Source organism: Rhinatrema bivittatum, chromosome 7 (assembly GCF_901001135.1).
Source record: "Rhinatrema bivittatum chromosome 7, aRhiBiv1.1, whole genome shotgun sequence".
NCBI lineage: Eukaryota > Metazoa > Chordata > Amphibia > Gymnophiona > Rhinatrematidae > Rhinatrema > Rhinatrema bivittatum.
Window position 1 is genome coordinate 9,817,981 of NC_042621.1, and position 27,139 is coordinate 9,845,119.

Here is a 27,139-nt window from a genome sequence, read left to right on the forward strand (position 1 = left end):
CCATGTGTCTGAGACAGAGAGCCCACCACGTCTGTGGTAGACGGAGGAAGCTTCTACGGGCCGGCAGAACAATTAGCAAGGTGAGAAAGGGACCAGAGAGGAAGATGGACTAAGTCAAAGCCCCCCGGGGTAATTAAAGGGTCTGCCCAGTCACGGCCTTCAGCATCAGCTTTCAGCACTAACAAAACACGGTGAAATTAGAGTTTGCACTATTAATGATAAAAGCAGCATCTGGTCTGTGATGATTTTTTTTTTATATATACCGTTTTACTGTGCTTCTCTCTCCTCTCCCCGCCCCTCCCTGCTGCTAAACCAGCAAATTACTGCAGAACTGGTGACATTTCAACATTTTCCACCGTTTGCAAGGAAATTCTATCAGAAACCCCCCTGGCTCCATGAAGAGGTAAACTCGACAGAACATTCATGAAATTATTTGCGTGGCAAAAACCGTTAAACCTTTTCACGTGTCCTCATTAGCTAAGTGCATTCCCTCCAGGGTTGGATGGATCCATTAGGGCAGTGTAAGCCTGGGGGCGGGGGAGGTGCTTTTTCTTTCCAGAGTGCTCTGCGCCTTTAAGAGGGGGGGGGGGAGAGAGCTTGAGGGAAGGACTGCCCTGGAAGAGGAGGAGGAAACACCTATTTATCACAGCAGGTCACCCCCCCCCCCCTTCTGTCAGCTTGCAAGGGGAAACAGTCCAGCCCCATCCAGTAAATAACAACGTCCATCAGACACGTGCAGGTACTCACAAAACCCTTCAATCTTGTCTGCCGTCTTGCTCCAAGCCACCTGCCTGGTCTCCATTATCACCTGGATGGTCCTCCTCTCCGGCTGAGCTTTCCGGAGGCTGAACACCGTCATGACCGTCCCCAGCTCCAGGCTCCTCTTGATCTGGCTCTTCTCGTATTCAGGCAGCAAGGTGTAGTCTGTGCTTTTCCTTTTCGCCATTTTGCCGCGGGCGTCTTACGGGCAGGGAGAGGCCTTAAACGTGCTACAATAAGCAGAGGAAGAGAGAAGACACATCAGCCTCTTGGGTGGGAGGGGTGGTTCCTTATCACATAATTAGGTAATCACATGGGATAATACATACATAACCCAATAAAAGATCTCTCTCATATATTAAACATATTTCTGTCACATCAACTTATAATGTGGGGGTCCTTTTTCAAATAAATTTCCCAAAATAATCTTAATCCTGAGAAGGAGCAATTTCTAATTGCTTCTCTATGGCCATTACTACTGATGAGCTTTGATTCGCCCTTAGACTAGTTTTGTCCTTTAAGAAATTCTCCAGGTGAGATGGCTCATTAAAGGAAAACTTTTTACCCTGGTAATTAATAAAGCACTTCGCAGGAAATTTCAGATAAAACGTGGCACCAATCCCCAGGGTTTTGTTCTTTAAACTCCAGAAACTGTCTCCTACGAATTTGCGTAGGTCTAGACACAGCTGGAAATACATAAACTTTTTGGCCACAGAATTGCATATCCTTATTCTTAAAGAATTTACCCAACGCATGATCCTTATCCTTCTCCAAAGAGAAGGAAACAAATAATGTTGCCCTTTGACTTATAATGTCCATTGACTCTTCTACAAAGGTTGATGTTCCTGGACTTTTCTCCTCCAGAGGTTTCCTAAAATGAATATTGCATATTTTCCCAGGTACAACGGTTGATCTAGATTAGAAATTGTATTATTCATTAAAAAGAAAACAGGATGTTCAGTTTGATTTTAAGTAGCTCGACCTGATACAACCCAAAGCACCGATTTTTCACTTCCATGCAGAAAATCCTGCGAATGCATTTTGTTTTTTTTAAACAAAAAACTGTTTTTGATGAATGTAAACACTTTGATTAATGCTCCTCACAGCAATAATTCCCTTTGGACAGGGTAGTTAGGGTCAGTTATTGCCCTATTTGAGATAAAGGCCCCTGGTTTTGCCTCAGATCGTCAGCTTTCCCAGACAGGGTAAAGCCCATCAAGGATTACTGTTTCTTCTTCTTTCCTCCATCAAGAGAGAGGGCTAAACTCAGAGCCAGAGAGGTAATTTCAGGAAGCAACCAGGAAGGGGAAAACACATTTTAAAATATGCAAAAGCAAATCCTCAGATGTCCTGTAGCACTAGACACGCTTTGAAGCTGGAAAATAATAAACTGGCAAAGCAAACAATTACTGGACGACACAAAGCGGGTTGACCTGTTTTCCCCAGCATCTAGTGGGATGAGGGGGGAAGGGTGCGCTCCCTTTTATTCAGAACCAAATCCCCACCCGTAAGCTGGCACGAGGTCAGCACTTGGAAGCTGAGGATTTGGTACACGTGCAAGCCACAGAGGCATCACCACTAGGCCTTTGCATCCTTCAGTTCTCACTTCTGCCATCCGTCAGCCTAAAGCGAGGTACCTTATAACAGAAAACACTCTGGGACGTGAACAGTTCTTCCCGAATCCTCCTCGGTGCAGGCTGAGGGAGGAGATCTCTCGTTAGTACACGCCTCCCACTACCTTGCCAGTCGGTCCAGGCTGAAGCACATTTGCCCTCCCTAACAAAGAGATTTCCAGCGTACGCGACCGGCACGCACACAAGAGACCGCACGCTGCAGGACTCTTAACGCTAAACGGTATGGAAACCAGCTGCTTCTCCTTGGCCACGCTTGAGGAGTAAACAAGAGATTACACAAGCCGACCCCACACACACACTGGTAACGCTCTCCCACCGCTGAGGAGACAAGCCGCCCATCAACCCGGAGGAGTCCTTCTCGCTGACCCCGCTGCTTCTAACGTGGTTCAAGAGGGGATAATAGTGCCACAGAGCCTGGCAGCACCGAGAGCAGGAAGCGCAGTATTTTCTGTTCAACTTTTGGGGCTTCTCATGACTTAATGCCAGCTCCGGGACTGGCGTTCATTTTTGAGGGATATTTTTTTTTTTACATGGGGGAGGGGGCGCGGTAAAAGCTAATAGCATCATCAACCTGGCTACTACCTACGCGCTGGTTTGGACGCATGTTTTGGATGCGCCAATCCCCTTATTGCATAAGGGGTTATGGACGCGCGTCCACAACGTGCACCCAGCCGTGTGCGCTAGCCTGAGCGCGGGGTAATGCATGGGTCCTGCCTGAGGACCGTCTCCGGTCTCGGAGACCACAGCTACACTGAGGTAATCCAAAGGAGGCCTCCAAGATGGTGCATGGGACTGCATAAACCGTACACAGAGAGACTGAAGGAGCTAAGGCCGTACGCTCTAGACGAAAGGGGAGATTTGACAGAAGTACTCAAATATCTAGCAGGCTCTAGCAAAGCAGCAGAAGGAAGCATTTTCCTTAGAACGAAAAGATCACAGGGGAGGGGGTGGGGGGGGGTCATCATGAGACGCTGAAGGGAAAGAAGCTGAAATGGAAGAGGAGAAAATGCTTTTGCACAGAGTGGGCGCTGGATCCCTGGAACAGACCCCGGTGGAGGGAGGAGAGAAGACAGAGTTCAGGCATTCCAGGGACAGACACAAAGGGACCTTAATGGTGGGAGGAAGGAGGGAGAAGGCGGAGCCAAATGGGAAGAAGGGGTGGAGTAAGTGGCCCCCTTATCTGCCGACTTTTTCTACCTTCTATATAGAAAGAGACGTGGCTTAGTATTTATGGCAACTGCCCGGCAACTGGGAGATCAGGGTTCAAATCCTGCTTCTCCCACCCACGTCCCTTGTGACGTTCTCTCTCGGTACCCACCTAGACTGGAAACTCTTCAGTTTAGGGACTCATCGTATCCTTCTGTAAGGTGTTACAAAGCACACACACACCCCCCGCCATGTAGAGTGCATTATAAATGCCAAAACAAAAGGTTTCTGGGGCAGATGGTACTTTCCATCCTGTAGTAGTTAAGTATCTTAGGTTCCTGTAACAGAAATATGACCTGAGCTAACTACCTGAACATTTCTGCCAAAAAGAAGTGCACACAGGGAATTATAGGCGATTGGTCCAGGGTAATACACTTCAGGACTTTGCAGCCATTGCGATCCAATGCGCTCCAGTGCATCTGGGACATTATTACCAAAGGATCAACCCAGGTAGGAAACTTCACCCCCCCCCAGGCCAGGTGCTCCTCAGACAAGGACCAGGGCATGACTGCAGCTTTACATCCTGCGCCTGCAGCCAGGGACCGGCACTTGGAAAGAACCAAAGCTTCCAGAGTTTGATCTGGCACTTTTTCTCCTTTCTTCCAACGTGCAAAATGTCATCTCTCCTTAGTCTTAATCTCAAAGACGGATATCATAAACTACTAACACTCCGTCAATGAAAACCTTTCCTTTCCACCAACGACTTCAGATCAGTCCTTCAATTACTCCTGTTCTCTAACCTGGACTACTGCAACTCACTCCTTTTCAACTTACCTCTAAACACTATCCGCCCACTCCAAATCCTACAAAACGCAGCTGCAGGAATCCTCACTGGATCTAAAAAAACATGACCACATCACTCCAACACTTATATCACTACTCTAGCTACCAATAGCATTCAGGATTGAATACAAAATACTATCCATTCTACATAAAATCATATACGAAAAACAAGAAGACTGGCTAAGCTCCTCCATAAAACTACATACCCCAAACAGAAACCTCAGATCAGCAAATAAAGGGCTTCTAAAAACGCCACCTACTCGCTCCAAACAACTCACCTCAACCCAAAAGAGCGCGATCTCTCTCCAAGAAGCCCAAAACTCTGGAACTCCCTCCCAACCAAACTCAGAACTCAAGAAAACCTAAAAACCTTCAAAAAAGATCTAAAAACATGGATGTTCACCAAAGCCTACCAACTCACCCAATGAACACCACAACGCCAACCCCCTCCAATCTAACCTGAAGAAAACTGAAACTCAACACAACGATGTGTTATAACAAAGAATAGAAACGTATAAAACTGAACAGCAAATAACTTGTATATGAGGTCTCTATGTTAACAATCACTTGAACCTTTTTGAAAACCTTGTTAACCTCCTTAGCCTTGTAAACATCGTATTTTTTGTAAACCGTTATGATGGCGAAACCGAATGACGGTATATAAAACTCGATAAATAAATAAACAGTATAAAAGGGGTAATGATTGCGTTGCGTCTGGGACACAATGGCCTCACCCGCAGCAGGGGGTGGGCAGGCAGCGGGGAGGGGCGCCAACGTCCAAAGGGCGGAGCCAGTGAGAGCCGCAGCAGCGCAGGCGAGGGAGGAGCTGTTGGGGGTTTCCCCCACCCCACCAGCAAAATGAAACAAAAAAAAAGACTCCTCACTGGCAGAAGGAGAGCCGATGGGGTTTCCCAAGCCCCACTAGCACGGCAGAGAAAGAGAAGCACTGCAGGCAGTGGACGGGCTGCTTGGCATTCCCAGGCCTCACAAGCTGCAAAGGATGTGGAGGCTTGAGAGGAGAGGGGACTGGGAGAGGGAACGGGCTAGAGTGGGTGGAGGAGGGGTGGGAGCAGTGAAAGGGGAGGGATAGGAGCAGGGAGTGAAAAGAGAAGGGAAGGGAGCTAGGAGAAAGGGAGGGGGGAGAGGAAAAGTGGAAGAGGTGGGGGTTAGGGAGGAAGGAGAGGGGAGAAGAGTGCACATCCCCACCCCACCCCCGACACTCTCCCGCCACATCTCACACACGTATACCCCCACACGCATGCACCCCTCACACACGCATGCACGCATCCACATCTGCAGCCCCAATCCCCTTCACATGTGCACCGCCACCCCCAACTGCCCCCCCCCCCACACACAGACCCTCACCTCCCCCCACTCAGCTACTCCCCGACATGCACACACCCCTTCAGTTATTTCCCAACATACACCAGTCACTCACACCAACCCCATAACCCATACATACCACTTACCCTCTACATCTTGGGGGCAGGAGGGGTGGTGGGGTAAGGTTGAGGGGGTATATGCATACACTCCCACCCAGCTCACTCACCCTGCCATGCACACACACACACACAAAATTCATCCCAACACCACTCACACCAGTCCCATAACAAACACACATGCAGGGGGGAGGGAGGATTCTGGAGATTTCAAGGGGGAACGGGTCAATCCACCAGGACACACTCTCCCTCGCTCTCACCTTCCTGCAACACACACACACACACACACGCTCTCTCGTCTTCCCACCACACACACACACACGCTCTCTCGTCTTCCCACCACACACACACGCTATCTCATCTTCCCACCACACACACACACACGCTATCTCATCTTCCCACCACACACACACACGCTATCTCATCTTCCCACCACAAACACACACGCTATCTCATCTTCCCACCACAAACACACACGCTATCTCATCTTCCCACCACACACACACACACACACACGCTATCTCATCTTCCCACCACAAACACACACGCACGCTATCTCATCTTCCCACCACAAACACACACGCACGCTATCTCATCTTCCCACCACACACACACACACGCACGCTATCTCATCTTCCCACCACACACACACACACGCACGCTATCTCATCTTCCCACCACACACACACACACGCACGCTATCTCATCTTCCCACCACACACACACACACGCACGCTATCTCATCTTCCCACCACACACACACGCACGCTATCTCATCTTCCCACCACACACACACGCACGCTATCTCATCTTCCCACCACACACACACACACACGCACGCTATCGTCTATCGGCCAGCACACACACAAGCGCAGGCTCCCACCACACACACACTCGCAGCGGCCCACCACACACACACACACACACACACAAGCGCAGCGGCCCACCACACACACACACACACACACAAGCGCAGCGGCCCACCACACACACACACAAGCGCAGCGGCCCACCACACACACACAACACACACAAGCGCAGCGGCCCACCACACACACAAGCGCAGCGGCCCACCACACACAACACACACACACAAGCGCAGCGGCCCACCACACACACACACACACACAAGCGCAGCGGCCCACCACACACCACACACACACAAGCGCAGCGGCCCACCACACACACACACACACAAGCGCAGCGGCCCACCACACACACACACACACACAAGCGCAGCGGCCCACCACACACACACACACACACAAGCGCAGCGGCCCACCACACACACACACAAGCGCATGCGGCCCACCCACACACACACACCAAGCGCAGCGGCCCACCACACACACACACAAGCGCAGGGCCCACCACACACACACACACACACACACAAGGCAGCGGCCCACCACACACACAAGCGCAGCGGCCCACCACACACACACACTACACACAAGCGCAGGGCCCACCACACACACAACACACACAAGCGCAGCGGCCCACACACACACACACACACACAAGCGCAGCGGCCCACCACACACACACACACACACACAAGCGCAGCGGCCCACCACACACACACACACACACAAGCGCAGCGGCCCACCACACACACACACACACACAAGCGCAGCGGCCCACCACACACACACACAAGCGCAGCGGTCCCACCACACACACACACAAGCGCAGCTGCCCACCACACACACACACAATCTCATCTTCCCACCACACACACACACACACACACAATCTCATCTTCCCACCACACACACACACACACACACAATCTCATCTTCCCACCACACACACACACACACACACAATCTCATCTTCCCACCACACACACACACACACACACAATCTCATCTTCCCACCACACACACACACACACACACACAATCTCATCTTCCCACCACACACACACACACACACAATCTCATCTTCCCACCACACACACACAATCTCATCTTCCCACCACACACACACACGGGGGAAGGGGGGAGAAAATGGAGAAAGGGAGAACGTGCACATGTACCCACACACACTCGCTAAGAGGAGAAGAGGGAGGGAAGGTGGGTGAAAATGGGAATGGTTTCCCTCACTCCAACACCCGCACACACTCTCTCCACTCACCTCCTGATACCACTTACACATCTACCACTCCTAACCTTCAACACTTTCACACCATTCCCAGACAGGTGGGGTGCAGAGGGAGAACGTGGAGCGTGCAAGGGGGAAATGTGCCCATGCACCACTCACATCCCCACACCAATCCAACAATACATACCACACACACCACCACATACATGCACCTCACACATCACCACGTATCCCACCCCCACCTCACCACTACCACCTGCAACCCCTCCCCTTCACACTCCCCTGCATACAGCCTTCTCCACACCTTCCCCACACACATACAGACACCTACCCCCGCCCCCATTCCTCCACCCCCAGCAGAGTAAGTACCCCACCCCCATTCCTCCACCCCCAGCAGAGTAAGTACCCCAACCCCCATTCCTCCACCCCCAGCAGAGTAAGTACCCCAACCCCCATTCCTCCACCCCCAGCAGAGTAAATACCCCCACCCCCATTCCTCCACCCCCGTTCCTCCACCCCCAGCAGAGTAAATACCCCCACCCCCATTCCTCCACCCCCAGCAGAGTAAGTACCCCCACCCCCATTCCTCCACCCCCAGCAGAGTAAATACCCCCACCCCCATTCCTCCACCCCCAGCAGAGTAAGTACAAACACTGGGGCCGATGCAATATAAAGCGCAGAAAGTGGGTGCTGAAAAGTCAGCGCCCGCACGGGGGGGGGGGCGCCATGCAATACCCAAATCAGGGCGGGGGGGGGTCGCACCAGGAAGGAGGCGCTAGGGTCGCTTGCGCGACCTTAGTGCCTCCTCGCTAACGCGAACCCCGCCGCGGCTGCCGGTTACGAAGACCGATGCCGGTGAACTCGGCGTCGGTCTTCGTAAGCGGCCGTCTGCCCGTAACGAAAACGGCCGCCGCACGCGATGAGCGCCGTTGCGTTCACTCCGCGTCCCACGCGGGTTATACAAGTGCGCGCGGCTGAGCGCACTGTATTGCATCGGCCCCACTGATAATGCCCACATCCACGACGGAGTCAGAAAACCTGCTTTTTGACGTTGCCTTGCTATTTTCACTCTTTTTTGGGGGGGTTCCCTTAACATCCACGCACACTCAGACAGGGGCAAAAGCAGGAGGGGTGGGGTGGGGAATTCCACAGCTCTCTCCCGGTCCTTCCTTTCATTGAGGTGCCCTGCTCGTGTGCAGGGAGTCCAGAGCAGGGAGTCCACCGGCCCGGCTGGCGAGTGAAGCAAGCAGTGCTCTGCCGGGCAGGCTCTGCAGGGCATGGGTTGGGGGCCACAGGCTGTAACCCCTGCTGGGGGCCCCATTCATAGGAAATGCCCCCTTTGTAGCGTAATTTCTACTTTACAAATCATCTGGCGGGCGCCTTCTTTTCTCAGCAAGGAGGGAGGCTTCTCTTTCGTGATTTCAAAAGGAAAACAGTAAATGGGATTTCTGAATCCATCCGATTTATGGCGTTTCCAGAAGCCGCTTCCCCCCCAAGGCTTGTACATAACACATATAACAGACAACATGACAAACTGGCTCAAAGCTTCAGTTAAGAATCGTATGTCAGGCAATGAATAATTGGGCGGATAACAATAATAAAAACATCAGAGAGTACAAAAGCAGCGTGCAAAGGGTCTGATGCATCCAGAGTCACCGGCCCCTCCAGTTGTGGAAACGAATCTGCCCGGATGCTGTTTTAAGTGCAGGGCGGGTGTTTGAATGGGACCTCAGCCCTGTGGAAAAGGACAGAGGCGGGTGCTGCTGACAGACCAGACCAGACCTCCTTCTGCCGCTTCTCTAAGAAGAAAGCACCGCAGCATTCAGCATCTGGAAAGCTAACTTGTGAGCGGTCGTCACGCATCAAAGCAAACACCGACGGCACTTGGAAGCCAGAGAGGAAAGGGAAGTTACAGAAAAGCAAAAGACAGGCGAGCAAAGAAGTTTTCTTCTGCTTAATGTAAAGGGCGCTGCCGAGCTCTGCTCCCTCCCCTGTCCCGGACTTGGTCCTGTCCGATCCGTGCTCTCTCCCTTGTCCCGGTCCTGCTCCCTCCCCTGTCCCGATGCTGCCCGGTCCTGCTCTCTCCCCCCCCTGTCCCGGACTTGCCCTCCCCCAGTCTCGGTCCTGCCCGATCCGTGCTCTCTCCCCTTCCCCGGCTGCTCTCCCTTGACCCAGGTCCCGAGCTTCCCCCACGGACTCCCGGGCACAGTCCGCGCTGCAAAGTCAGCACCGGCAGCTCCTACCTCCGGGGTCCCGGGGCTGCCCCTCCGCCAAGCAGGACCAGCGCAGTCCGCCCAGAGAAGCCACCTCTCGTCTCTCTCTCTCTCTCTCTCTCCACCACCCCGCTGCCTGCTGCTCTCCGCCTCCCCGCCCCGCCCCGCCCCGCCCAGCGCTCGGGAAACACCGCCCTCCGTCCGGCACTTGCAGCGCGCAGAGGGAGGAGCTGCGCGTCCCTCCCTCCTGCCCCTTCCGGCTGTGACTGCCCCGCCTCCCTCCCTCCCCTCTAGGAAGCAGCAGCAGCCGCCGCCGCGCGCCGGGGTTAATGCCGGCCCAGATGCAGCCACCTCCCGAGGAAGGGGCGGTGCCAGGCGGGGGTTCGTCTTGAACTCGGCTCCCGGGGCTCACTTCCTCTCTCACCAGCGGGCGCTCTGGCTGCTTCTGCCAGTACTTGATTGAGATCAGCCGCAGCATTTCAGATCACATCTGGGTTTACTGTTTGGGTTGTTTTTAACCTCTTTTTATTTTGTCACTTGTACTTTTTTTTTATTAAGTGACCTGTAAAGCCTGTTGCTAATTTTGTGCTTTGTAAACCGATGTTCCCAACGTAGGTCGGTATATAAAAAGCTATTAAATAAATAAATATTTTTTTGTTCCAGAGCAGGAGGATGGAAAGTATTTTTCCTCCACAAACGTTTTTTTAATAAATAAATACTAATTTTAATATTTTCTTTTTTTATTGCTGTTTGACTTCACATTCTTTTATGTTGATTTTGTAATCCGCTTAGCTTAACAAAGTTATTAGAGGTGGAATGTTGGGAATTATTAGAAAGGGAATGGTGAATAAAACGGAAAATGTCATAATGCCTCTGTATCGCTCCATGGTGAGACCGCACCTTGAATACTGTGTACAGTTCTGGTCGCCGCATCTCAAAAAAGATATAATTACGATAGAGAAGGTACAGAGAAGGGCAACCAAAATGATAAGGGGAATGGAACAACTCCCCTATGAGGAAAGACTAAAGAGGTTAGGACTTTTCAGCTTGGAGAAGAGACGGCTGAGGGGGGATATGATAGAGGTGTTTAAAATCATGAGAGGTCTAGAACGGGTAGATGTGAATTGGTTATTTACTCTTTTGGATAGTAGAAAGACTAGGGGGCACTCCATGAAGTTAGCATGGGGCACATTTAAGACTAATCGGAGAAAGTTCTTTTTTACTCAACGCACAATTAAACTCTGGAATTTGTTGCCAGAGAATGTGGTTAGAGCAGTTAGTATAGCTGTGTTTAAAAAAGGATTGGATAAGTTCTTGGAGGAGAAGTCCATTACCTGCTATTAAGTTCACTTAGAGAATAGCCACTGCCATTAGCAATGGTTACATGGAATAGACTTAGTTTTTGGATACTTGCCAGGTTCTTATGGCCTGGATTGGCCACTGTTGGAAACAGGATGCTGGGCTTGATGGACCCTTGGCCTGACCCAGAATGGCATTTTCTTATGTTCTTATGTTGTCTTCATTAACAACTGTCCCCCTCCTTCTTGTTCCCAAGGTGTGGGTCCTTTCTGGGGGGAGGGGTGAAGGCAGACCTTCGTGGCCCAGGTGGTGCTGTGAATCCTTCCTAAATGTGGAGGTGCCTCTGCCACTTTGATGATGTTTTATGATGCCTTGCTGCAGGGACAAACCAGCTGGATACAGTATTGGGAGGTCAAATGAAAACTGATTTCTGCAAATGTTAAATCAATGTCTAACTACGTGTAACTGTGCGAGTGACAGTAGGGCTATTTCTGGGTAAGTGTTACTGATCTCAGGTTCCTGGGCTTTGTGCTTACTGGGAATGAGTGCACCAGATGATTAGGGAAATCCTGCACTGTGGGTAGCCCCTTCAGCATGGAAAAATCCTACCCGAGTTCAAGGATTACTTCTCCTTCACTGAGCCTGGGCCCATATCCCTGAGGGGGGGAGATTCAATGGGGGGTCTCCAATTCTTGCTCTTTTTCCTTTCTCCTTCAGGTTGACTTTCCTCGAGGAAAGGGCTGCAGCAAAAAAAAAAAAAAAAACCCCAGGCTATACAAGCCCAGCCTTCAAGGATGAGGAGCGGTGGCAGAAACCTCTTCCCTGAATATAAATGAACTTTTTTTTTTGTCTTTTAATGTCCAAAAGTCCTCCTGGGGTGATACCATCCCTACGGCTCCTCCTCTGACCTGGAATGGAAGCCGTAGATCTTCAGTGACCAGGTCTCCGCAGTGCCCAGGGGTTGGCCATCAGCAGGAGCAACCCAGCTTTCACGCCAGTCAAACAGCTTACAGACTCTTCCTAAACAAGATCTCCACGCAAAAAAAAAAAAAACACGCAGGCAGAGTGCATTAAAAGAATCTCCTCTTACAAAAATAAATCGCCCAGTGAGGGGAATTGGCCGCCCATGGATAAGGAAACGAGCTCCTCACTTCTCAAACGCTGAACCAAAATGCCACACCTCACAGACTCCTAGCCCTCGCTTCTAGGAAGGGGTCCAACCATGTCAGACATCCTCTGGGGAGGTGCTGATAGATCCTGAGGTAGGGATCTAGGGCGTGACCAGGAGCTCCCCACACTGAAATGTTACCCCTGTTTCTTCACTTCGGTCCTCTAGCCACTGGAACCAGGATCCTCTGCGTTTATCCCACGCCCTCTTGAATTCCATTAAGGTTCACGTCTTCATCACCTCTTCTGGGAGGACCTCAGCTTTCTGAGAAAAAAATATTTCCTGACTTTGAGCCTTATTATCATGATCTCTAGTTTTACAGCTCCTATCCATCAGAAAAGGTTTGATTCTTGTGCATTATTAATACCTTTTAGGTATTTAAAACTCTATATCGTATTTATTTATTTATTTATTAAAGGCTTTTATATACCAACTTTCTTGATACAAATCAAATCAACTCGGTTTACATCGAACTAAGCAGTAAATATAACCAACCAAACAACAAGAGACAATTTAAAGGAGCATAAAAGTTACATTATAACAAGGATGCCTTAACTGGGAGTAGGAAATAAAGAAAGGGTGAACGAAGATGAGTACTATATATACAAGGGATGGAGGCAAGGAGCAGACCTCTTGATAGGTAGTAAGCTCCCACTAATTTAGCTAGATTCTTTGTTATTGCATCTTATTGTTACCCGTTATTATGTGGAGGCAACGCCTATATAACCGTGGCTAGTAAGTTACATGTAAACCGACACGATGTGCAAACGGTTGTCGGTATATAAAACTGTTCAAATAAATAAATAAATAAATAAAATAAGCTTGATTTGGTGATTGTTTGTTTACATAAGTGAGTGATGGAACAATTCCAAGTCAGGCTGTGGGGCTTGTAGTGGGGAAGGCTTGACAGAACAGCCATGTCTTTAGTTTCTTTTGAAAAGTTAGAAGACAGGTTTCTTGTCTGAGGTCCGTTCCAGATGGAGGGACCTGCGGTAGAGAATGACCGGTCTCTGATGTTTGAGTGGTGCACAACTTTGATAGAAGGAACATGGAAGGATCCCTTGTAGGCATCCCTTAAGGGTCTGGACGTCGAGTGCAATTTGAGAGGGTGAAGCAGATCAAGAGGGGTCTGATAGGTGGATATTTTTATGGATGATTGTGAGTGATTTATGAAGAATCCTGAAGTTTACTGGGAGCCAGTGGAGATCTTTTAGAATGGGAGAGATATGCTCTCTCCGATTGGTATTCGTCAAAATTCTCGCCGCTGCATTTTGGAGCAACTTTTCATATCTCCCCTGTCTCTGCTCTCCTCCCAGGTTTACATATTTAGGCCTTCATTCTCATCTCTTATGGCTTTTGGTGCAGGCCCCACTCCTGTTTCGCTGCCTTTCTCTATCCTACATCTCCAGAACTGAATACAGTACTCCAGGTAAGGTCTCACTAAAGAGCTACACAAGGGCCTTATTGCCTCCTTTTTTTTTTACTTCTGGTTATGCCTCTTTCTCTCTGCTGACCAGTAACCCTCTGGCCTTAGCCACCACCTTGCCACATTGCTTCACCTTCAGATGGTCAGACACTGTCACCCCAAGGTGCCTCTCTCCTGCTCCCTGCACATCAGTCTCTTGGCCCTCCCTCCCCCTCCCAAATGGATGACTGCAGGTCTTCACAATTTCCCCATTGGGAAACAGTGGAAGGTGGAGGCTGCCGCTGTACCCAACCCGGTACCCTATTTGTTTATCAGATTATGACTGGTTTTAAGGCAAGTTTTACACTCTGCATACTGCAGATTGCTTTGTAGGTCTTCCCTGTCCATCGGTGTTTTTGAGCTGCTCAGGTAACTTGCGCCTGTGTAACTTTCTGGCCAAAGGAAAGTTAAGTCACCGTGGTTCTCCATTCGGTGGCCAAAGAGGCATAACACGGCCGCTGCCCTCAGCCCTTCCCCTTCTTGAGTTGGCCACAAGTGGCCTGTGAGAGGAACAATGCTCATTGGATAAGGTGCCAGAGGCCAAAATTAAAAGGCCTATGCCAGTTAGACAAGTCAGATAGAGGGGGTGGGGGTGGGGATGCAAAATAATAGTTTAGGGGCGAGTAGGCAAAATAGCACAGAGCGCAGAGGCAGGAAGATGTGAGAAAAGTGAAACCCGACCTTCACACCCACAATTGAGGATCAGATGTGTGGGCCCTGCACGCAGGGGCGGCTCGAGGCAATCTGCTGCCCCCCATGGCCTGGTGCAGGTGAAATCACCGAGGGCCAGGGCAGGGGGAAGGCAATGGAGGGTGAAGTGACCTGCCCAAGGTCACAAGGGATGGCAGTAGGATTTGAACCCTGGCTTCCCTTGTGTGCAGCTCACTGCTCTAACCACTCAGTTTTCGGGCCTGGTATTTTTTTGTTCTCAGTCTTCGGCGTCTGCACTAGGGGGCGCCGGAGAAATGTTTAATGGGGCAGGATGGCCTTTGGCCGCCTCGCCTCTTATTTATATTTATTTATTTTTAATTTTTATATACCGGTGTTCCTGTATGGACGTACAAATCACACCGGCTTACAGTGAAACATTGAAATAAAGCAAAAGAGCTTCGCACGCAGGCGGTACACGGAACAAGGAATACAAACCGGGATAAGGGAGACCCTTCTAGTTAAGTTATGGCATGGTCCTGAAAACCGATAAACAGCAAAAAACAAATCAACAAATCAACAGATAACTACGACACGTAGTCAGTACAAAGAACGGGGAGAAGGGCCAATTACAGCTTGTAAGAGTTAAACAACAGAGATCTGCAGCGTAGAATACTAGAAGGGTATATCGTACTCTTGGGTCTAGAAATAGGACTCCTCCATTCCCCATTCCCTGCCTCCCACCCTTCTCCAGGATCTGCCCCCTGGGGGTGTGAGAGGTTGGTGAATGGTGGGAGTCTGTGTGTGTGACACACTCTCTCTTAGGGCTGATACAAGGGTATTAAATGCCCCAGACAAGCCTTACAGCCTTTCATTCCCCCTTCCCTCCCCTCCTCACATAATTAAAACTTATGCATTATTTTCCATTTTAAAATGTATTAACTTCCCTGACCTAAAAAGGCAGATTGCAAATGGAAAATAGACATTCAAAGTACAATCTTCTGAAGTAAAAATATCACTTACAATTATAAGTTATATTTATGTATTTAGATTTATATTCCACATACACTACAAAAACAACACACATTCAATATTAATAGTTTAATAGACTTTAATTAAACAACCTTTCTCATAGTGATCAAGGCGGATTACTGGATCCCATATGGTATTAGGCCTATGGTAAAGTGCACTGGGTGTGGACTTGGCCCACAGAAAGCCAGGAATAAACTGAACTACAATTCCAATATAGTAAGCCTCCCATATCATAATTGCCAGCACTCAACCTATGAAAAAGCCGTACTGCAGATATTATATCAGGCCCTAAACACCAATATACCTCCTATTAGGAAAACAGATTAAAGCCAGGTTGTTGTAAATCCCTTCACAGAAACTTCATGCTAGCAGAATACCTAAAGCCTCAGTCACACAAGCAGAACACAGATAGACTCTCACCAAACACAGAATAAAGAGATCATGAAATATAAATTGAAGCATGCAGACAAAAACTGAACTGGAAATCACAACAAACCAAACTCTGTAAGCAATGCAAACACAATCAAGAAATATAAAACATTAAACATACCAATAAAAAGAATGTTTAATCTACTGATAAATTCAGACAATTAAAAACATATAAAAATGTTTAAAATATTACCAAACACTAATAAAATATTTCAAAACAGCAGATACATCACATCCAATAATTAAAACTAACAAGGATATATAAAAAAAAACCTCCCACTCCTGGAAACCTTAGATTTCCAGTCCTCCTGAGACTGTCGTAGATTGAAGGAGGGTGCACAAACTTTAACCTCTCTCTCACACACATATATACAGGTACTCTCACACATGCACACACATATGCGCAGGCACTTTCTCTCATAGACCCACACATACACATATACACACACAAAAACCTTCTCATATTCACATACACACCCTCTCATACACATACATACCAACACCCCCCACCACCCTCTCATATATACACACACACACATATACACACCCCCACCCTCTCATATGCATACACATACCCTCTCATACACACTCAAAGTCTCTCTCACGCGCAGGCACTCACTCTCACAGAGCAAGTCTCTTTCACACACACATTTTGGACCTTTTCTCTGGCTGCACAGCAAGGCCTCTTCTGCCGCCGGCTGTGGGGAAAATATTGGCAGTACCACAGTGACTCTTCTTTGGCCGCTGGATTGTTTAGTGGGAATCCCACCAGCACATCACAGTTCTGCACTGCTGGGACCTTCCTTTTGCTGGTAGGAGTGGGAACCCCGCCAGCATGCCACTGCTCCATGCTGCCAGCACTACAAACAGTCTGACTTCAGTTAGTCAGCCAGAGTGACTCACTGCTCTCTTAACAAATGTTGGTACTTAATCAAACCAAATCACACTACCTTAACACATTTCCAAGGTGAGTGCTGAACTTTTCAAACTTTTTATTTAGGTATACACTGTTCCCAGCTTATTTCTAGCTTATGGCTATTTTTTTTTTTTAATATACAAATACACTAAGTTCTGCTTATTAGCTGCCTTACAGACTATTAAAAATAAACACACTAACTACTGCTTACTAGCTGCCTTACTGACTGACTATTTAAAAATAGTCTAACTTCAGTTTATTCCCTGCCTTACTGGCTATTAAAAGCACAAACACACTAAATAATATTCCCAAATAGTTAACTTTGTCCCAATACTTTTAAAAAAGAAAATTTCCCAAGCAAAAACTTACTGATTCCTTTCAGCCACCAGCAAGGTGATCCTCTCCTCTCAGTGCCCATTGCCGCAGATATAAATTCTTTTGTGTGCCCTTTGGAACTTTATCACAATCCACGGGGAAAGGGCTACATCAGCATGGGGTTAACCTGCACAGAGCAGCAGTTACAACCCTTTCAGGCCGATATAATATCCATGCAGGAAAAACAGGCGTTCACGACTGAGTGCCCGCTTTTCTAACGCGCGCCCATCCACATCTCCCGGGCACGCAAGCCAGTGTTCTAATAAGCTGCTGCATTAAAAAGGAGACGCTAGGGGAAATTGTGCATCCCTAGTGCCTCATCTGCATCGGACACTTAGGCAAAGTGACGGTGTGTGGGTTAGGAAAATGAACGCTCAATTTTACGGGCGTCCGTTTTCCTAACCTCACCGCCGACAAGACTTTTTTTTTTCCACGTTGCTGCTTTCTGTATTTCCTCCGACTTAATATTGCCACGATATTAAGTCAGAAGAACCACAGAAATGCAGTATTTTCTATTCAACTTTTGGGGCTCCTCAAAACTTAATGCCAGCTCCGGGGCTCGTGTTAACTTTTGAGAGTTTAAATGTGCGCATTGGGGGCACAGTTACTTTTTTACATCGGGAGAACTAGTTAATAGCCTCATCAACATGGCATTTACACGTGATGAGCGCTGATAGCTGCGCACGTTTTGGACGCGCTTATTCCCTTATTGCATCAGGGGTTATGGACGCGCGACCAAAGCTCATGTCCAACCACGGGTTAACCTGTGCGATAGCCTGAGTGCACGGTATTGCATCGGCCTGTAAAGGTCATGCTGGGCAGACTGGATGGATCCTTTTGGTCTTTATTGGCTGTCATTTACTGTGCTATGGTGTCACTATGGATGCAAGTTCCAAAAGTGTCCCGGCTGGTGACCTAGCACGATCTTGCAGAAAATCACCACTGCTAAAAAAAAAAAAAAAGAAAAGAAACCATAGTTCATTAAATGCACAACTGACAGAATCTGACTGCTTCTCCAGAATTTGTGCAGTTTATTTTATTTACAAATTCCTTTAGTATCAATGTAAAAGAAATTGCATGAGAGTTTTTAAGAGAGCGAGAGCAAGAGCTTTGTGACTGTTCCTCAGTTCACTCTGCGTGAAGGAAGCCGGCAAAGACCTTCCCTCCGGAGCCGGAAATTCAGATTACAGAAGGACCCATGGTCCACCCTGTCAACAGGACCCTGCTGTCACGGTCATGCAAGAGAGTCTCGCAGCGGGCAAGGCAAAGGAAGCCAGGGGAGGGATCGTTAGAGAAAAATAAAATAAAAAGGAGATCCTAAACTCTCCCCGTTGCCCACAATGGGGTCTGCAGTACTGGGGAAATGCTTTTTTTTTTTCTTCTCTGACCACTTCCCCTCACTCTGTGAGCAACAGACTTTGCCCATAGACACCGAGCTGTTTGCAGCCACCTGACCTGCCCATGAAACTGAAAGTTCCTCTGAGAAGTTTGCAACACTCCCGGAGTTGCTCTTGGACAAAGTCCTGAGTCCTGTGCACAGAGGAGTCCAGACTCAACCAATGGGCTGAGCACCAGGGAAAAGCGAGATCACAGCTTACTTCTTATGTTCTCCCACACTGACCATGCTTGTGACGTTGGGCCAGGCCCAGCGCCACCGGGTGTGCAAATCGTGCAATTGCACAGGGCGGCACACCTGGTGGGGCGGTGTCTGGATCAGGGAGAAGCCCTCGAGGCTGCCGGTGGACCCCATCACATCGGCGGCCTGGAAGAGGAAGCGGGCCATGAGGCCACCAGTGGTCCCCATCTCACCGGTGGCCCAGAAAAGGAATTGGTCCATGAGGCTGCCGGTGGACCCCATCTCACTGGCGGCCGGGAAGAGGAAGACCCCCGGGAGCCTGCCGGTGGACTCTATCCTACCGGCGGCCAAAGAAAGAAGAAGGAGCCTGTTCTCCTACACCTTCTCAGTTCTGGCGTTCGCTTTCCAAAACACGTGCAGCTGTGTGTGTGTGTGTGTGTGTGTGTGTGTGCGTGTGTGTGTGTGCCTGTGTATATGGGAACCTTTCTGGGAGGGTGTGTGTGTGTGCGTGTGTGCGTGTGTGCGTGTGTCTGTGTATATGGGAACCTTTCTGGGAGGGTGTGTGTGTTTGTGTGTGTGTGTGTGCGTGTGTGTGTCTGTGTATATGGGAACCTTTCTGGGAGGGTGTGTGTGTTTGTGTGTGTGTGTGCGTGTGTCTGTGTATATGGGAACCTTTCTGGGAGGGTGTGTGTGTGTGTGTGTGTGTGTGTGTGTGTGTGTCTGTGTATATGGGAACCTTTCTGGGAGGGTGTGTGTGTGCGTGTGTGCGTGTGTCTATGTATATGGGAACCTTTCTGGGAGGGTGTGTGTGTTTGTGTGTGTGTGTGTGTGTGTGCGTGTGTCTGTGTATATGGGAACCTTTCTGGGAGGGTGTGTGTGTTTGTGTGTGTGTGTGTGTGTGTGTGCGTGTGTCTGTGTATATGGGAACCTTTCTGGGAGGGTGTGTGTGTGTGTGTTTGTGTGTGTGTGTGTGTGTGTGTGGGGGGGGGGGGGGTGTGTATGTATGAATGGGAGCCTGCCTGTGTGTGAAGAAAATTTGTGCTGCCTCACTAATCCAATCCTTACTCAGGATGACTGGAAATAAAACGTTTTCAGGTATGGAGAGCGGTGAATTTTTCATCCTTATCAGTTTAACTTATTGGATGTCTGTGTCTGCCATTTTGAACTAATTTATTGTTATTTGGGAAATTTTTAAACATTTTTATGAGCTCTTAATTATTGGATGTTATTCTATTCCTTAGATCATTATAGAAAGAATATTTCCAAGTATGGTTTTGCTAATAGGATTGATTTATATTCCTTGATTTCATTGTTTGATGAATGATTTATGAGGACTGGTGATGCTTCTGTTTCTCCATTGCTGCATTGCATGCAGGGTCTGGCTTGATGCAGTTTGCGGTTTCGGGTTCAGTTTCTGTTTATAGTTTATAGCCTCTTTATTCTAATTAGGTGAGAGTGAGTCTGAGTTCTGCATGTTACCTCCTCCTGCTTGAAATCGCGCCGATCCGGCTGATTCTCCGCTCTCCGCCCACCGCCGCAGGAAGCCACAAGCCAGGCCCTCCAGCACCGACCGATAGTCCGACGACGCCCAAGACGACCCAGTCGCGCCAGTGACGTCAAACCAACGCGACCGCGCCAAATTTAAAAACGCCGGCTCGATCTCAGTCGCCCTCTTTGCCGCAGATTGCAACGTGGAGAGCAGGTCCCCGGAGCAGATAGGTGCTGGGAGAGAGGCCCGCGCAGCCGGCGCTTGAGCCCATCGGGGTAAGGCCTTTAAATCTCGCCCTACCTCCGTGGGCCCCCGCCCCGGCCACGGGGAAGTTCCACACTTACCTCCTCCTGCTTGAAATCGCGCCGATCCGGCTGATTCTCCGCTCTCCGCCCACCGCCGCAGGAAGCCACAAGACAGGCCCTCCTATTTCCAATCTTCATCAACCAATCCAGGAGAAGCACGCGAGGTATTTAATTACGGACATCTGAGGCGCCGCGCGCCGAGCGTCGCGCCCCTTCGTGCAGCCCCTGAGAGACCCTGAGCCCTTGACCACCCATTTCTCCCACCTACCTCTCTAACTACCGGAAGCCAGCCGGACTCTTACTAAAATCCACCAAGCCCTCTAACGTGCCAGAACAGGACCGTCTACACCATCCAAGTCATCCATCTAACACTCAATCACTCCATCTGAAACTTCCAATGCATGACGACACAGCCACAGACAAACGACTGCTCAGGTGACATACTCTGACAACGCACAGGAATACAGCACCCACTCAACCACTCCAGACAAAGACAATCAACCTCACAACTGAAGCCACACTCGAACAATTCTACAGGACTCAAGCATCAACCCAGCAACTACTCCACAACTCAACAAATCCATTCAACAACTGCACTCAATCGAATCAAACATCCTATATAACAACACATACAATTTAAAAGGATCCAGCCTCCAAAATGCATCCAACATTCTCAATCCCAATCATACATCACTACTTCCCACAGAAAAGAAATCTAACCAGACAAGCAAACCTCCACAACCTAAAATCACTCACACCAATACTAATAGCACCGATAACACAACTACTAGGCCTCACCCTATTCACCCTATCGCTCTTCAATGCGCAATCTATAACTAAAAAGTCGCTAATCCTCAATGACTACCTCACCGACACCAAGCCTGACATTTGCGCAATAACAGAAACATGGCTGAAACCATCAGATACGGCAATCTTAAACCAATTACCGACGCTAACCTACGATGTCTTCTCCCTTCCTAGACTGAAAAAAAGGGGAGGAGGAATCCTTCTTGCTACAAAAAAAGACCTCAAATTCTCTCAACATCCGATCCACTCCAATAATAAACTTGAGATAGGCTTCTTCACATCTCACCAACTCCAAATACTTCTAGTCTACGCCCCCCCGGGACTCTTAGAATCTGACGTCTCATCCATCATCGAAATAACAACACTCCTCAACCTGGACACCCCAGCAATAATACTCGGAGATTTTAATCTCCACATGGACAACCCTGCTCTCTCACCTAGCTGCCAAACTCTTCTACTAGCATTCTCAGCGATGGGCTTCTCCCAAATAGTCAAAAACCCGACACATAAAGCAGGCCACACACTAGACCTGATCTTTATCAACAAAGGCATAAAATAGTCTTCTCCAATAAAAAATCTGAAGGTACCCTGGTCTGATCACTCCCTCATTTCTACATCATTCTCACTGGAAAAATCTACTACCAGTCACACACCTTCTCCATCTTTTACCTACAGGAAACCCTGTAATCCAGATGACCTTACCAATCAACTAACCAAACACCTTCCCGATATAATTCTCACTGATCCTAATATTGCTTTACACTCCTGGAATACGATCACGGAATCAATAGCCAATAAGCTCTGCCCACTCACAACAAAAAAATCTCACCCAGATGCCTCCAAAAAACAACCATGGTTCTCAAACGATCTTAGAAGGATTAAACAAATACTAAGACAAAAGGAATCTAACTGGCGGAAAACTCCAAATCCCAGCACACTCTCAGACTACAAACGCATGCTACAACAATACAAGGCCTACACCTCCAAAGCAAAAAGAGACTTTTTCGCCTCCAGAATTCACAACTTAGTCTTTGACGCGAAAGCATTATTCAACTACGTTTCCACCCTCACCCAAGTTCCCTCACCAGAATGCCCTAGTAATCAAGCTCAAACCAAAGCAGATGAACTCGCTCTCGTCTTTCAAAACAAAATCAAGAATCTTCTTACTCAACTTCCCTCCAATATCGCTCCCCTAACTCAAGCTCTAATGCCCCACATCAAAAACACTCACCTAGAAATGTTTGAACCTACCTCCTCCTCCGAAATCCAAACCATCCTTAGAAAAATGAAACCATCTTCGCACCCAGCGGACCATATACCAACAAAACTTCTCCTCACAATACCAGAAACCATCTCCAAAACATTGGCTGACATAATCAACTGTTCGCTCTCACAAGGTTCTTTCCCAGAAGACCTCAAACAAGCCTCACTCAAACCACTTTTAAAAAAACCAAACCTGGACCTAAAAGACCCCAACAATTACCGCCCAATAGCTAATCTACCTATCATAGCCAAGATTATGGAAAAGCTTGTTAACTCCCAACTATCGGACTTCATTGAAGATAACAAACTGCTTTCCGCCTCACAACATGGATTCCGCAAAAATCGTGGCACAGAATCCCTTCTTACATCCCTAACAGACCTCCTCATCCTAGGTACAGACAAAGGACAATCATTTCTGCTGGTCCTTCTAGACCTTTCAGCAGCTTTCGATACCATAAACCACGCGATCCTCATTAAACAGTTAGCTGCTATAGGAATCTCTGGCTTAGCGCTCGCCTGGTTCAAATCATTTCTAACCAACAGAGGCTACAAGGTAAAAATACAGAACAAAGAATCAGCACGCCACGACTCGACCGTCGGAGTCCCACAAGGTTCCTCCTTATCCCCTACACTCTTTAATATTTACCTCCTCCCACTATGCCAACTCCTCACCAACCTCAACTTAATACACTTTCTCTATGCAGACGACATCCAGATCCTGATCCCTATCAAAGAATCATACTCAAAAACCCTCGAATTCTGGGAATCCTGCCACCTAGAAATTAAAAGCCTCCTCAACAGCCTTAATCTGGTACTAAACTCATCTAAAACTGAAGTCCTACTCATAACTCCCGATAACAAACCCACAGTCTGTCTTCCAACCAACCTACAAACCACTCATGTAAGGGATCTAGGTGTCCTAATCGACAATAAATTGAACTTCAAAGCCCACATCAACAAAACAACCAAAGACTGCTTCTATAAACTGCAAGTCTTAAAAAGGATAAGACCACTCTTCCACGCCAAAGATTTCAGAACCATTCTCCAAGCCCTCATCTTCTCCAAATTAGACTACTGCAACGCGACTCTTCTTGGCCTCCCCTCCTCATATACAAAACCACTCCAAATGGTCCAAAACGCAGCAGCACGTTTACTAACAAACACCAGAAAAAGAGACCACATCTCTCCTGTCCTTCAAGCCCTCCACTGGTTACCAATCCACTTCAGAGTAATTTACAAATCCATCACATTATTATACAAAATCATTCACCAACACACCATAATCGACCTACAAATTCCTCCCCGTGTTCACGAATCAACAAGACCGACTAGGGAAGCCTACACAGGATGCCTCCTTGTTCCACCCGTAAAAACTACTAATCACAGAACCTTGAGAGACCGAGCCCTTTCAACAGCAGGCCCTCCGCTATGGAACTCTATCCCACCAGATCTAAGAAACGAACCGTGCCTCTTAATGTTTAGGAAAAGACTTAAGACATGGCTTTTCAGGCAAGCCTTCCCGAACTCCACCTAACAAGATCCATCAATGACTCCTATGCTAAGTAGCTGTATATAGTGGACCCCATATTTATTTTGTTCTCTTGTATATACAGAGGACTCCTTATTTACATTGTACACTTGTATATAATTATCCTTCTCTATCTCTTTTATTTCTTATAATCCCAGTTCATGAACCCTTGTTAATTGTAACTGCTTCTCTTCTCCACGTTTATTTATGTTTTCGGTTATATTTTTGCACCCCTGTTTTCTGTAAACAGACATGATGAGAACGAGTTCTTGAATGCCGGTATAAAAAAACCTTAAATAAATAAATAAATAAATAAAAATGTTTAATTGAAGTGGGGTATTCTGTGTTAAAAAAAATGAGGAGGGGAGCAGGACAGTAATTGTTCGCACAGGGCAGGAAAAATGCTAGCACTGGCCCTGCCTTGGGCAAGTTATTTAGTCTCAAGGTTCCTCAGGTACTCACTTAGTAAGCTCTCTGGGGCATGGACTTATTGTATCTGAACATAAGACTTTCCATTACTGGGTCAGACCAAAGGTCCATCAAGCCCAGTATCCTGTTTCCAACAGTGGCCAATCCAGGCCATAAGAACCTGGCAGGGTCCAAGGGGTAGACAAATCCCAAGCTGCTTATCCCTGAATGCTCATAATGCTGGAAGCTGCTGTGGAAAGGTGCACTAAAAATTATTATTTTATAAAACTGGGTGTATCTTCAATTCATGGGACAGGCATCCTTCCCCCAAACTACATCAACTGCGAGGGCAGCCTTGCCTGTCGCTGACATGGCACATTGCACCCAGGGTCAGGCCTGGGCCTGACCATGAGGGGGCGCAAGCCTTGTGGGGCCGCCAGCCACGAGCGGTGGCAAGGAGGAGGAGTAGAGTTTCAGCCGCTCGCAGCCCAGCGCAATTCGGGCTGAGATTGGGGGTGGCGGCGCGATGGGGGGGGGGGCGGCATGACTGGGGGGGGGCTGCAAGGCAGAAGGTGCCTATGGCACCTAATCCCCTTGCACCGGCCCTGATTACACACTCCTTGCTGTATTCCACTTCTGTATGAAACCATTGCAGGCTGGGGTTTATTGCCTCATGAGATACCCCGAGTTCCTTTTCAAGTAATTGCTGTACTTTCTTTTCAAACACCTTGCAGACAATTCGCTAAAACTTGCTCTGATTTAGTGTGCCTGCTAAATAGGGGGGTATTCAGTAAAGATTCAGTGAGGGGCAAAGCCTCCTGAGAAATGTGTGTGCAAGCTCAAAATTAGGGTGCAAGTGTGCATGAATTGTGCAAAGCAGGAAAGAATGAGCTCACGTGTGTTTGCTAAATTTACCAGGGCCATCCTGCTGGAAAGTGATTTTAAATGCCAGAGGGATCCCATCCCCTCTTAGAAACATAGACCTTGGCAGCAGATAAAGGCCATGCGAACCATCCACATCTCCTGCTCAGCTTTATCGTCCCTTCCTCTCCCTCAGGGATCCTTTCTTGAATTCTGATACTGTCCTCATTTCCACCTCCTCCACTGGGAGGCTCTTCCGTACACCCTCTACCCATTCTATGGAGAAATATTTCCTTAGATTACTCCGAAGTTTACCAGCTTCCACCCTCATCCCATGACCCCTCCCTCTAGAGCAGGGATGTCCAACTCCGATCCTCGATTGCCGCATACCATTCAGGATATCCCTAACGAATATACATGAGATAACTTTGCATGCACCCTGCCTCACTTATTTGTAAATCTACCTCTTACATATTCGTTAGGGATATCCTGATGATGGTGTGTGGCAATCGAGGACCAGAGTACAATACCCCTGTTCCAGAAGCCCCTTTCCTTTCAAAAAGGCCTTGACTCATGTTCATATTCCTCGGAGATATTTAAATGTCTCTGTCATATCTCCCCTTTCCTTCCTTTCCTCCAGGGTAAACATGTTTAGATCTTTAAGTCTGTCCCCATATGTTTATGATGACAACCACCGACTATTGTAATAGCTGCCCTCTGGACCATCTTCATATTGTTTCTATCCTTTTGAAGTTACAGTCTCAAGAAGAATATTTGTTGGAACAACCCAGACTCCAAATCCCAAGACCACTCATGCTGGATGTGATGACCTCCTATCCATCTTAGCCATGAACCAATCTGTTGATTAGCCTTTGCCCTACTGCTATGCCAAATTACTTTACTCATTTCAGCCAACCTCGCGATTATGTCGGACCAGCAAATTATAGCAGTCGGCAACAAGATTGATATAAACATCAGATCTTTCCTGACCATGCTGTTAAATTTACGTCCAGACATTTTACCCCAGTCATTCCCCCCTAAATGAACAATCAGCACCCTTGGCTGCCCAAAACATTCAAAACCCCATCTCAAGCAAGGAATGAGTTCATTCCATACCATCCCCCTACGACCCATCCATCGAACTACCAACCCTTTTTGAAATAAGTCCAATGCACCCCATATTGGCGGTCACATGCATGCTGGAAGGCCCAAACGATAAAAGAGTGTCCAATGATCCACACATCATGCACCAAGCATGTAGAACCTGAAAAGAAAGAATAGTTAATAGCATGCTCATTTATAAGATTGCGCTGGTTGGATGTAACCTTCAAACATGTCCGATCGCCATCGGCTAATCTTTTTTGTCATTCCCCCCTATTAAACCGGACCTAGCCACCGAGTCGCTGCACCAATCCTAAATGAGTAAGTGC

At 48.2% G+C, this 27,139-nt stretch overlaps 1 protein-coding gene across 2 annotated transcripts in view; it reads right to left on the minus strand.

Annotated features, from left to right (window-relative positions):
- Nucleotides 1-27,139, minus strand: part of LOC115094992 (1-phosphatidylinositol 4,5-bisphosphate phosphodiesterase gamma-2-like) — an 85,035-nt gene that overhangs the window by 53,736 nt on the left and 4,160 nt on the right. The window contains exons 1-2 of one of the 2 annotated variants that reach the window (XM_029608131.1): nucleotides 10,171-10,288; nucleotides 748-989 (exon numbers count right to left, since the gene is read on the minus strand). In XM_029608131.1, coding sequence (XP_029463991.1) covers nucleotides 748-946 — 199 coding nt within the window. In that variant the 5' untranslated portion in view covers nucleotides 947-989; nucleotides 10,171-10,288. Of the gene's footprint in view, nucleotides 1-747; nucleotides 990-10,170; nucleotides 10,289-27,139 lie in introns of those variants that run through there. The other variant, XM_029608132.1, reaches the window with a different exon arrangement.